General features: G+C 45.6%; 1 protein-coding gene across 18 annotated transcripts in view; it reads left to right on the forward strand.

The window, feature by feature from the left end:
• The first annotated feature begins 4,456 nt into the window (after positions 1-4,456).
• Positions 4,457-12,869, forward strand: part of GARNL3 (GTPase activating Rap/RanGAP domain like 3) — a 55,979-nt gene continuing 47,566 nt past the window's right edge. For 13 of the 18 annotated variants that reach the window (XM_080561687.1, XM_080561697.1, XM_080561698.1 and 10 more), the window contains exon 1: positions 4,457-5,499. In XM_080561687.1, the coding sequence (XP_080417813.1) occupies positions 5,426-5,499 (74 nt within the window). In that variant the 5' untranslated portion in view covers positions 4,457-5,425. Of the gene's footprint in view, positions 5,887-12,869 lie in introns of all 18 variants that reach the window. The other 5 variants (XM_080561689.1, XM_080561695.1, XM_080561702.1 and 2 more) reach the window with 2 other exon arrangements.

Here is a 12,869-nt window from a genome sequence, read left to right on the forward strand (position 1 = left end):
CAAAACCTGAAGCGCATTCAGGAGACATAACAACAAGAACATGCTGGTCTGAGTATCCCAAGGATATTCAACATCTTGGAGATCTACCGTAACTAGCTCGGGGGATAAGAGGGTGGTGAAGGAGAAAGAGAGAGTGCACAGGTAGGGAAACATGTCTTCCCCTGTCCCCTCCACAGATTGGCTCCCTGTTGAAAAAAGGCAATAGGTGTAATTGCTAATAGTTTCCGAGATATGGTTTCCAAAGTATAGAGTCGATGACAGTGCTGAGTACAAGTACCAGGTTAGAGTCATGACCAGAAATCTCATCATTTCACAAGCCATTGTTACACCGCACAGTACCACAACAATCTTAAACCAGGGCCCGGAAAGGATAAACAGTGCAACAGGGAGCACATACAGAAAGTAACGCACCATAAAACTCAATTTGGAAAACAGGCACAGCAGACTGGAGATTAAGGCAATCAACATCGCGACTAGCAACTATTAAGCAGGTCCAATACTTATACCAATTTCAGTTTAACACACTCCGATCAAATCTGCCGATATCTCAATCCTTTGAGCCCCACGTTGGGCGCCAAAAGGACTGTTGTGGTTTAACCCGGCTGGCAGCTAAACACCACACAGCCGTTCGCTCACCCTCCCCCCTCCCTCTCTGGGATGGGGGAGAGAAACGGGAAAGTGAAGCCTGTGAGTTGAGATAAAGACAGTTTATTAAGACAGGAAAATAATAATAGCAATAATAATAATAATGATAATAGTATTAATAATAATAATGTGTAAGAAAACAAGTGATGCACGATGCAATTGCTCACCACCCGCTGACCGATGCCCAGCCTATCCCCAAGCAGCCGGCCCCCCCACCCCAGCCAGCCACCCCTATATATTGTTTAGCATGACGTCAGATGGTATGGAATACCCCTTTGGCCGGTTTGGGTCAGCTGTCCTGGGTCTGTCCCCTCCCAGCTCCTGCTGCACCCCCAGCCCGCTCGCCGGCAGGACAGAGCGAGAAGCTGAAAAGTCCTTGGCTTGGTGCAAGCACCGCTCTGCAACAATTAAAACATCAGCATGTTATCAGCGCTCTTCTCATCCTAATCCAAAACATAGCACCCTACCAGCTACTAGGAGGAAAATTAACTCTGTCCTAACTGGAACCAGGACACCCGGGAACCAACACGGCCGACCGGAAGCCTGGAGCGCAAAGACCACAACTCCCGGCATGCTGCGGGGCACGACGCCTGGCCACAGCTACAGCGCATGCGCGGTACATCTCTGCCTGCAGTACCAACTCTTCGCCAGCAGGTGGGAGAAGAGTGCAACGCGCCACGACTCCGCATGCGCTGCGCATGTCCGCCTGCAGTACTCATTTTTCTCCAGCAGGTGGGAGCAGAGAGCGAGTCGCCGCTGTGGTGCCTCTCCGCCTGCAGTACCGCTCTTCGGCCAGGAGGTGGCGGCAGAGTGCGGCAGTTGCACGTGCCAAGAACGGCAGGCACGGCTTCACAAACTGTTTTCTCGTTAACGGAAGCAGTGGGATCCTCACGGAAAGTTAGACATGAAAAGAGCAGAAAGAAATGCACACCACACTGTCGAGGGGAGGAAATAACTGCCCTGAGCAACGTGCCGCTCCTGGTTTGGAAGCCGAGCAGTAACGGAACACTACATTTCCCGACATGCCCCAGAAACCAACATGGCCGACCGGAAGTCCGGAGCACCGGAGCCTAAAGACCACAACTCCCGGCATTCTGCGGGGGGCGAGGCCTGGCCACAGCTATGGCGCATGCGCAAAGCCTCTCCTCCTGCAGTACCGATTCTTCACCAGCAGGTGGGAGCAGAGTGCCACGTGACGCTACTGCGCATGTGCTGCGCATCTCCGTCTGCAATACCGATTTTTGTCCAGCAGGTGGGAGCAGAGAGCGAGTCGCCGCTGTGACGCCTCTCCGCCTGCAGTACCGCTGTTCGGCCAGCAGGTGTCACCCGACACCGCCCCGGCGCCCGTGCCGACTCATCCTTCTCTCATGCGCGGAAGCAGAACTGCAGGCACGGCTTCCAAAACCGTCTGCTCGTAAAGGGAAGCAGCGGGAACCAGGCGGAACACCGCACGAAAACGGCAAGAAAAGTCACCCCGCTTCACTGACGCGGACGAAGGAACTGCCGTTCCAAACTGCCCACGTGACACTCCGGGATTGGAAGCTGAGTGGCAACGTGAAACTACATTTCCCGGCGTGCCCCAGAAAGCAGCTTGGCCGACCGGAAGCCTGGAGCCCAAAGACCACAACTCCCGGCATGCTGCAGGGCAGGGTGCTCACAGCCACCTGACCGTGTGGACGCCCCAGAGCCAGCCCCGAGCTTTCTGACCTGCTCCCCCGCCCCGCAGTTTCGCCCCCCTGCCAGAGGCTTTGCCTGTCCCAGGAATTGAGGAGCGTGAAGAATGACGCTGGGGCGGGGAGAGAATCTAATGAAACCTAGGGGGAAATTTACTGTTTTGTGAGGGAAATTCTGTGATAGCATTAGAGGATAAGAAACTACATTTATGGATTAAAATCTGAGATAACTTGAAGGGGACAAATGGAGCATTTTGTGAGGGAAATTCTGTGGTAACGTTTGGGGATATGAAATAATATGTTGGGGATAAAATCTGAGGTAACTTCAGAGGGCAGAGAATGACACCGTTAGGGGGTGGAATCTAATGAAACCTAGAGGGGAGAATTATCATTTTTGCAGGGAAAACCTGTGGTAACATTAGAGGATATAAAACTGCAAATACATTTATGGGTTAAAATCGGGGGTACCTAGAAGGGGACAAATGGAGCATTTTGTGAGGGAAAATCTGTGGTAACATAAGAGGATATAAAACTACATTTATGGATTAAAATCTCAGGTAAGTTGAAGGGGACAAGTGAAGCATTTTGTGAGGGAAAATCTACAGTAACGTTAGAGGATATGAAATTACAATTATGGGTTAAAATCTGAGGTACCTTGAAAGGGACAAACTAAGCATTTTTGCAGGGAAAAACTGTGGTAACAAGAGGACAAATGGACGCAGCGGGCATCCCCATATCCTTCAGCTGCAGGAGCTGGCTCTTGTCCTGTCTCACGGCGTCATCCTTCCTTTTTGCAGCGTCCGATGGTGCAGGAGGAAGAAAGAAGAGTCCTGGTGTGGAGCTGTGAGGCAAGAGGAGCGGAGGACTGATGAGGTGGCAAGAGAAAGGCAGCCAGGGCAAAGGGAACCCCCTGTCACCGGGGCTGTGGTCATGGGAGAGCATGGCTGGTTTGTGCTGGGCGCCCTCCCTGTAAGCAGGGCTGGGTCTTTGCACTCTTTTTGGCCTTTTGGCCCGTTGCTCCTCTGGCTGCCCAGAGAGTGCAGCCCCCCTGTAGGCAGGGCGAGAGGCAGCATCTCCGCACCCAAGGGGGAGATGGAGCTCGCCAGACCCCAAGGCCTCCCTGTAAGCAGGGGCGGTCTGTTTCCCTGCTCCTGCGGCCCCAGTGGCTTTCTGCCTGCCGTTGGCCCAGCCAGCGTGACCCCCTGTCATCGGGGTGTGTCACGGCTCTTGGCCTTTGCCTCCTGAGAAGCCCCTGTTGGCATGTTGAGGTCTGTGGCCTCCATGGAGCCCTTCGGGGCTGGCCTGAGGCTCTCACATCCTGCTGGCGGGGAGGGAGAGGCTGCTTCCCAGGCGCTGGCTGCACGGAGCTCTCTTTCTCTTCTGGAATGCTAACTTTACCCCACAAGGAATGGAGGAGGAAAAACAGTGATGGGTGGCAGGACAGATGGAGGAAGGAAAAACAGGGACAGGGAGCAGGACAGAGGTATGAAGAGCAAAACGGGAACAGGGAACAGGACATAGGAAGGAATAGAGAGCAAGGAGAAAGGCCAGAGAATCAAAGAGAAACAGGGACACAGATTGGGACAGAGGAATCAAGAGAACAAGAAATGAGTGGGAAGAAAGACAGGGACAGTGGCCTACAGAAAACCAAACCAGGGACAGTGAGCAGGACAGAGGGAAAGAGAGAGAAAGGACAGGAAGAAGGAAAGAAGAATAGAGAAAAAATGGCACAGGGAGCAGGACATACAGAGAGAGAGAAAAACAAAGAGGACAAGACAGACATGCTTGGCCTGGTAGTATGGAATTTTGGTTATCGGGTCACAGAAGAGAGCTCGGTAGTGCTACAGTTTTCCTCCTCATATGTGCTTGTATTTCTTAAAACTGAGGGTTCAGTGTCTTTCAATTATCGTTTACAGTGGTCGTAGTTGAGGGTTTCTTACTCAGGGGTTATAGTTTATTAATTTATTGGGTGGGACTTAGTATTTGTCTGGGTTTATAGTTTACTCATTTACTGATCAGGCATCAGGGTTTACAATCTAACATCATCCACAAACTTTAAATCCCTGACAATAATTTGTTGGCCCCAGGTCTCTGCAAAGCTCCCAGCTGTGACACTCCTTCAACTGTTAGGGTACACCTCAGCATCTGCAAAAGACTGAACAGTTAACAAATGGCCAGGCACAACCCCCACAGAACTATGCCCTAGTCTGTGGTTGCCACAATTAAGGCTGACTCTATGCTACTTTGGTCACCTTCTCTGGCTCTGTTTCATTACCAGGATGTCAAGTAGCCCTGAAGGTCTGACAGTTCACTTAGGTGCCCAGCTAACTCCAGCCCTCTGTTGATGACAGTCCTCAGAAACTGCAGCACAAACTGAGACTGCAATGCTAAGTGTCTCCCCTACTTGGCCTGACAATGCACACACCCAACACAGAAAGGAGGAACAAGCAGTCCCCTCACTTAACCACCCTCTCACTCATCACAGGCAGAAGGAAAGTGAAGCAACCAGCTGTCACAGTGCCTGAGCAGTGTGTTCAGCATACCGTCATCAGAAAAGTGCCTCTCATCCATCTGAGAGCCAGGAAGACAGCCCACCGCAGCTGTCTGTACCCAGCTGTCTGTCACTCCTTCTCCACTAATGCTTCTGCATTAGGTGCAGCCCTAGTCCTTCCTTCAAAGAGAACACTGCCACAGCATGCAAAATTTGTGGTCACCTTCAGACCGCTCATAAAGCTGTGTCCAGCCAAAACAGGATGAGAACGACGGTCTCTTAAAAACAAGAGACACTGGAGGGACTGAGCTACTGAGGCACTGACCCTGGCCTGGACAATGACCGAAGCAGGGCTCCGCGTCCCTCGCTCGAGCAGCCTAGTAAACAACGCCGGCGCCCTCCCTGCGGCCCGCGCCGTGGACCCGCGGGCTCTAGGACCCGGGCTCCGCGGCCTGCGCCATGGCGTGCGGCGGAGGGGACACGGGCTGCCGCGGCGCCGGGCCGCAGCGCAACCCTCGCCGGCGGCCTCCGCCCCCGTGCGCTCGCCTGGTCTGCGTTAGCAGGGCAGATCCGAAACCGAGGGGAGCGCGGGGGCGCCGCGGCGGGAAGCGTCCTGATGCCCTTCTCAGGTGCGCCGGACAGCTTCACCTCCAGCTGCTGCTGGTGCCCGGCGCCTCTGAGAGTTCTCTGGTAACTACCTGGCTCGGGAGCGTCCGAGAACTGCGGGCTCTCGGCCGGCGGGGTGGTGCCGGGAAGCGCCGCCGCTCCGGCAGCGCGGGCGGTGGGCGGGCCCCGGGCGCGGCGGTGCCGGGCCCTACAGCCGGGCTTTCCGAGGGCAGCGGCGCCGGCTGGTGCTGGCACCGCCAGCCTGGGAGGGGCGGGCGAGCCGCACGTTCTCTCCGTTGTTCGGCGGTGGCCTGCCCGGCTTGGTGGCGACTCTGAAACATGGGAAAACAGACAAAACGCCTTCAGAGATCTGTCTAAAATAAACCGAGAAACAGAAGATCTATGAAGAACTCATCCGAATGAGGTCTGTGGGTGAACCTGCCGGCCCTTGATAAGGCAATGTTTTCTTTGGTATGGGTTCTATACGTGTATTCAATGGTATTTATGTCTTTGTGTATGTATAGGTAGGCACACACATATTCTCAGAGACATAAGAATGTCTTGCCTATAGGAAAAGAAATTCTTGTCCTTTTATTTTGCTTTACAGATCATTCAAAACTGTCCCTAGAAATGTATAGATGAATTTTTCATGTGGGAAATTTAGAATGTTTTTAAAAGGAAGTGTTATCTTGTTTTCTTTAAAACTTTTATTTTTTTCTTTATCCACTGCTTTGCTGAAGTATTTAAAACATTTTAATTACTGAGAATAATTTATATATATATAGAGAGAGAAACATCCAGCTTTACCAGCTGTCTGCAAAAATAGCTAGAGTTGAGTCAATCTTGAAAAGTTTTCAGTACATTTTAGAAGATAATTACCTTAGTTCGACCTGTGCAAGATACCATTTTTTCCTAGAAGAAAATACAGCATAATGGCCTTTTTTTCCACTACAAGTTACACATTTTGTGCATTAGCCTGCTTAAAAATTTTCATCAGTTGTACTTTTTTTTTTTTTTTTTAACAGCTCATGTTCTGTTTGGGGATTTATCAGATTAACTGGGTTTCGTTTGGATTTTCATCATTTTTTGCACCAGCTGTGTAATTGCAAGACACCCCCCTCCTTTTTTTTTCTAGAACTTTTTGGTCTAGAATACCAAATTCTCCATTTCCTGCTGAGATTCTGCCTGCCTGTGTGGTGCCATATACGCTTTAGAGAATGTTATTGTGGTTCTTCTGGTTCTTTACTTCTAAGTATTTTAAGTGTGCCTGCAGTATTAGTATTTTATCTGTTCTCTCTTATTGCTCTCTCCACAAACTGTGATGACTGGCTTTTTCTCAGTGTTCAGTATGATGCTATCTAGCTTCCTTATAAATTCCATTGCTTTCAGGGAAGTTGCCATGCATGCCCAGTATTTTAATATAATAGTGTGAAGGGTGTCTTGAATCAGGAGCAGCAAAACTTTCATGTCTCCTTGGCTAACTTGGAACTGGCTGGTTTCTGCTACTTGTAGGCATACTGAATACTCTCCACAGAAAACTCTCTGTAGGCAACTGAAATTATGTGATAACTTTACAATCCCATAAATGATCAACATACAGCAGGGTACTAGGAAGCAGATGAGTCTGCTCCTCTGGATCCATTGCCATGTATGCATATATATATATATATATATGCATATATAGATATATAAGTTTGGAGATATAGCTAGTTCAGGAGCTTAACTGAAGTACTTTGACTCTCATGTTATATGGTTGGTTTGCATGCATGCTGGGTGAGCCTTCAGAGACAGGGATTATAGAAGAGTGCAGAATCTCAAACTTGCCCAGGTCAACTTCTGCCACTTCAGGTCTGCACAGGTCCATTGAATAGACAGTGTGAAGGGGCAAGCTTGGAAGTAGTAATAGTGAGTAAAGTTTGGCTGTGCACTAGGAATGTTTATGGCTGGAAGCCAATGCAAACCTTCTGGTCAAGATCCAAGTGGTCTGATTTCTACCTGTCATTATGACTGCTGTTCCTAGTTGGCTAACTGCATTTGAAGGTTCAAAATGGATGACACAGAAAATGCTGGTTATGTGGACTTAATTATATTTTGAGCCACCTTACTCTAGCCCAGAGTTTTCAAGACCTCATTATTTATTTTGCAAACATTTAAAAATAAATAAATAAAACACCAAAACTTCAGTATTTGTGGCTTAGCCTGCTTTTCAGAACTTTGCTTCTAGATGTCTTCGTACCAATTTGGTTGTGGAAAAGATGAGTGATTTTGATTTCATCTAATAAAAGGAAATGGAACATCAGTTCTCTTCCTGGATCCTTTATGTTATGTAAGTATTTTGTTCTGCTTGCTTCAGAAGATGTGAGGTGCATCACCAGCAGAGAGTTACTAAGTGGTGTGGCTATAAAGGGAACGTTCATCCTTTAAAGGTGTCACTAAAAGCGTATTTATGCTCTTTGTGGAAAGCCAAGGAGATAAAATGGACTGATAGAGTTGTTTTGAAATCCTGCTAGTATCGTTACTTGTCAGGTTGAGATGTACCAGCTATATTCCTATATAAGAGTCTGCAATCCCTTCCAAAGTATCTTCCGTGTCTGCAAAATGCTGAGGATCTCATCTGTCCTAAAGTTGGTTAAAGAGTAAGATTTGTTTCACAAGGCTATAACAAAAGTAATGAAGACTGTGTTTGTGGTGGTTTTACCTTGCTAGGCAGCTGAACTCCACCACAACTGCGCTCTCACTCCCCCTCCTCTTCTTAGGAGGGGGAAGAAGAAAAGGAAAAAAAAAAAAAAACAGCTCATGGGTTGAGATAAGGATAATTTAATTAAAGGAAAAATAATTATTAGGGGGAAATTATTATTAATTAAATAATTTAACTAAAGAGTAAAGGAAAAGGGGGAAAGGGAAAAAAAAAGAAAAAGAAAAGGCTGTGTGGAAGCACAGAGGAAAAAAATAGCTCTCTACTTCCCGCCAATGAGCAATGTTTGACCACTATGTCCTTGAAGCAGGGCCTCAATGTGCCTAGGATTGTTGTTCGGGAGGACAGACATTTTCACGAGAGCCCACCTCTCCCCTCCCCTTCCTTTTTTCACCTTTTATTACTGACTGTGACATCATATGGCATGGAATATACCTTTGGTTGGTTTAGGTCAGCTGCCCTGGTGATGTTCCCGCCCCACCTCTTGCCCACCTGCAGCCTGCTGGCTCTTGGGGGGTTAGAGGGAGTCCTGATTCTGTGCCAGTATTGCTCAGCAGTAGACACCACACTGGTGTGATACCAATTCTGTTCTAGCTACACATGCAGAGCACAGCACTGTATGGGCTGCTGCAGGGAAAGTTAACTCTATCCCAGCCAGAACCAGTACAGTGTTTTAGGAGAAGTATAGCACTATTTGAAATTGCTGACAGTACAGATACCACAAGTCTGGTGAATTAAGCCCTTCATTTATCGTTATATAAATCATACAAAATGGAATGCTGTTATAAAGGCAGAAGCAGATTAAAGGAGATGTAACTCTGGAAATTAAACAGAAAAAGTAGGGGGTCATTTTGATTTATACTTTTCTTCAGGTTTATTACCATGCCATATAAAGTAAATCACTTCTTTTTCCTAATATGTCCGTAATTCTATTTCTCAGACTTTCTTCTTTAAATCATACATTGTGGGTCTTCTTTAAATCATACATTGTGGGCTCATTTGTCTGGCCTGTTTTAAAATATTCTCTCTCTGTTTATCACTACATGTGCTTAGAAAATCCATTTCTGTGTGTATAAATATTTCTTTTTGAGGGAGTATAGGGAGAAACTTGGCAAACAGTCAGCAGCAATTACAAATAAAGCAAAAGCAGTTCTTTGTGTCTCTGCCAGCCTGTTACTGCAGAGACATGCTGCATCCTGCAACAGAATAAGAAGCATCTATCGTTGCTATAAGCTGCCAACAGGAATCCCACATCTTATTAGGCAGCATCCAAGTAACCTTTCCTAGTTCCACCTCTGTGTGCTTATTGTTTAAAAAATAGGAAAAGAATTACTGACAGCGTGTTGTAAGGGAGGAAGCCCTTTGTGCAAAGAATATTGTGTTTTTATCATGTTTAAGATTTATTACAGCATTGAAATGATAGCATGCTACAGAAATCTGATGTGCTGTTCTTTCTCATGCAGAGGGTCTGTGTTTGCATTCCACTCTGGCTGGAATTTTGGCATGCTTTTGGACTTCAGTGTGGTGTAACACAGGCCCAGAACTTACTCAGGCTTTTCATTTCAGAAGACCTTCTTAGGAAGGAGTTGATTGAGGAAAAAGCTCAGTCTGAAAAACTGAAGTGAGAATCTTCAGCCTTGTTGTAGTTTCTAAGGTCTGTGCAAAAGTAGGTGTTGTTTCTTTTCTGTTTGAAAGAGAGGTGGTCGTGTTTTGGTATTACTTTTTCAGGATGACAGTGGGGCACTGCAAAGCAAATACTTACATTTGAATGCATGCATGTGTTCTTTTTTACTCTGTTTTATACCTAGTGCTTAGAAGGGAAGAGGAATAGGGTAAATGACAACTGCGTCAAAGTGAAAATTAAATACATTAAGTAGTAGGTTCTTTCTGTTTCATTACTTCCATAGAAGTAGGTTCTTCTGAAGGAGCAAGAGAAATGAAGCTTCACTTACGGCAAGCTTCTAAAGCAGTCCACGTATTCATAGAGAACGAATATTGTGGTTTAGTACAAAATGCTGAGGAGGGGTAATATTTTGTTGTTGTTGTTTGTTTGTTTGCTTGTTTGTTTTTCTCCAGTAAATATTTTTGCTTCTCTAACATGGAAGATCCCTTGAAGCTGTTTTACTGGGTATGCCTTTTCTTGTCTATTAGGGTGTTTCTCAGTATACAGGCAGTCAGTCTTAAGTTTCCTGTTATATTAGGTGAAAATTACTTTCAGCTGGCATGTGGAATATATTAATTTAGGTTTGCAATAAACTTGTTTGTGGTAAGTGGTTGGATTTGTGTTCTGACATTGAAGTTACGATGTAATGGACTCTATACACGTAGTCTGCAAACAAGTGAATTATTCTTTACAATGTTTAACGTTACAAGACTAGTATCAATTATTTCCATTGATGTTCAAAACTGGAAGATCTTTTCAATACATGGGGGGTAATCCTTTAATAACAAAAGCAACTTTTACAGTTAACTAGTATGAAGACTTGTTTGCAGTACTTAACCAGTTATCTTGTAGTTTCTTGCCTGTAGACATAAGTTTTAGATGCACTTTTTTAAAAGAAAGTTGTAGTTGGTAAGGTGCAGATTTCTGTCTCCTGTTAGCTTTGAAGGTTTGTCAAGGTGCTGCTGTCATGTTTATACATTTAATATTGAGTAAAATCACAATAGTATAGATAGTGAGGGGAGATTACTCTCCAAATTATTAAATGTTACTGATTTAAATTTGATAGCATTATGTCTATCTGAAAGAATTATGACATGCTATAATTACATATATGAGGAAAAAAGTGTGCAGGAGAAAGCATGAAGAGATGTTACTCCAGGAGTGCTCCATGCATGGAATTCTTGCTCTGTTTTAGCATTGGGGATCAAAACAAAGAAAATAAAAAGTATGTAAGTATATTTAAATTTTATTCACCGAGCATCATGTTCCAGACTTAGATGCAGCCATCAACTGCCTGCAGTTTGCCCTTTCTACATTGACTTTCAGAGGTTGAAAACTACCTTGGCACTGATACATGCTTCTCTAGTAATAACAGCCAGTTTTGTGTGAGGAGATGGATGAGTGGATGCAATTTTATTTTATTTTTTATTTGGACCTCAGGAGCCACCTGCCAAACTGAGCAGCTGTTGGACATGTAACTTGTAGGTGGTCCTACATGATGATGTGAGGTTCAGAATAAAGGCAAGCTAGGTTCCAATTGCATTTTATCACTTTATTCATGCTTGCAGTTTGCTCGTATTAATCTACCATTAAACTCACAGTCCAACTGTGTTCCATTAATTCCTTGTATAACAAAAGAGTCTCTCTACCTTTTTTTGGAAGGCTTCCTCCCCCTTCCTCCCCCTTTTATTGAGTAGCTGGTAGTGTGGCTCCTTAAACACACCTTATCAGAATTAATAGTGAGGGGTAATGCTGTGACATAGAAGGAAGAGTAAGTTACTGGTGGAGGATGCAGACTTACTTAGACAGCATTGCTGCCAGAAGCTTGTATTATGAAGCTATCCTCAGGTGTCAAAATGTTGTAAACTTTGCTTATAGAAGATCCAAATTAATTTTCTGGTGGCTGACACAGTAAGCAGAGAGACTCAGAACAATATGAATTCTGGAAATTGAATTTCTTAACACTAGGGTAGCTTTTCATTAAAATCAAACCTCAAAGTTTTAGTATGTTACCTGAAGTTGCAATTTCATGGTAATGGTTGTAAAGAAAGCTAAGAATATACACACGATTACATCATGTAATAATTCATTACAGTTTACTACCTGGATGGCTGTGGTATTTCATAATACACAGTAGTGCACTTAAGTTTGTTACAAAACATGCGAGCCATTGAAATTATTGAAGGAGTTGGTGTAAACAGAGTACAGCCATGCAAGTTAAATTACTTGAGATACAAGTTGTTACTCTAGCAAAGAACTGTTTCATCTTTAGTCATAATGGTTGATTTCAGTACTGGTTTCAACTCCTACTGAAAAGTTTTAAAATAAGTCTTCACATGGTCAAAGTACTTTATGTCACGTTGTCATGCGTAGATTCGTGATGTGAAGGTGATAAGCATTGACTATGTTTACCTCTTGGAAAGATAGAGAACAATAGCATGTATCTACATTAAAGGAGAAAGCAGGGAGAAGAGCTTCACACGCTTGAAAGTGTTTCCCATTTGGTTTGTGTTAGACTCTTAAAGGCGTGCAGGGCTTGTTGAAGGCTCAATTGCAATGAAGTGGTCTGGTGCCAGCTAGCAAAACCAAAGATTCTGTGCATGTGCCGTCTGAATTTTCAACTTTGTGAATGAAGTAATACTGGATAGAGCTGCCATTCTGTCCCCAGTAAGGTTTTGCCCTGATGGCTGGCTGGTTGTGTTTGAACATGACAGAATAGTCTGTGAGATGACTGCACTTCTGAAGTGTTCGAGCTGTAGCCAGGCAGGCTGAGAAGACCTTTTTATGTGCCTTTACTGATATAACAGTAGCCAGATTAAGCCTGGCTTCTAGGATGCAGCAGAAACCAGAAGCAGACAGTGAGCTGGCTGAAGAGTATTGCTGTGCGGAATGTTTTCCTCGGTGTTTTGCTCCTATTAAATAGCAACCAGCTCTGAGAAAACGACTCTACAGGAGCCTGCTTCTCTACGTCCCGCGTTTACCAAGACAGAGTTCGCACGGAGTGCTGCCGCGAGCCTGGCCCCTGTCTGTGTGTGGAGGGGCCGCAGGAGGCCCCCGTCTGTGGAGGAGCCCGGCGACCCGCGGGGCCCGTTTGTT

The sequence above is a fragment of the Anser brachyrhynchus genome (assembly GCF_964034855.1).
Source record: "Anser brachyrhynchus genome assembly, chromosome: 19".
Taxonomy (NCBI): Eukaryota; Metazoa; Chordata; class Aves; order Anseriformes; family Anatidae; genus Anser; species Anser brachyrhynchus.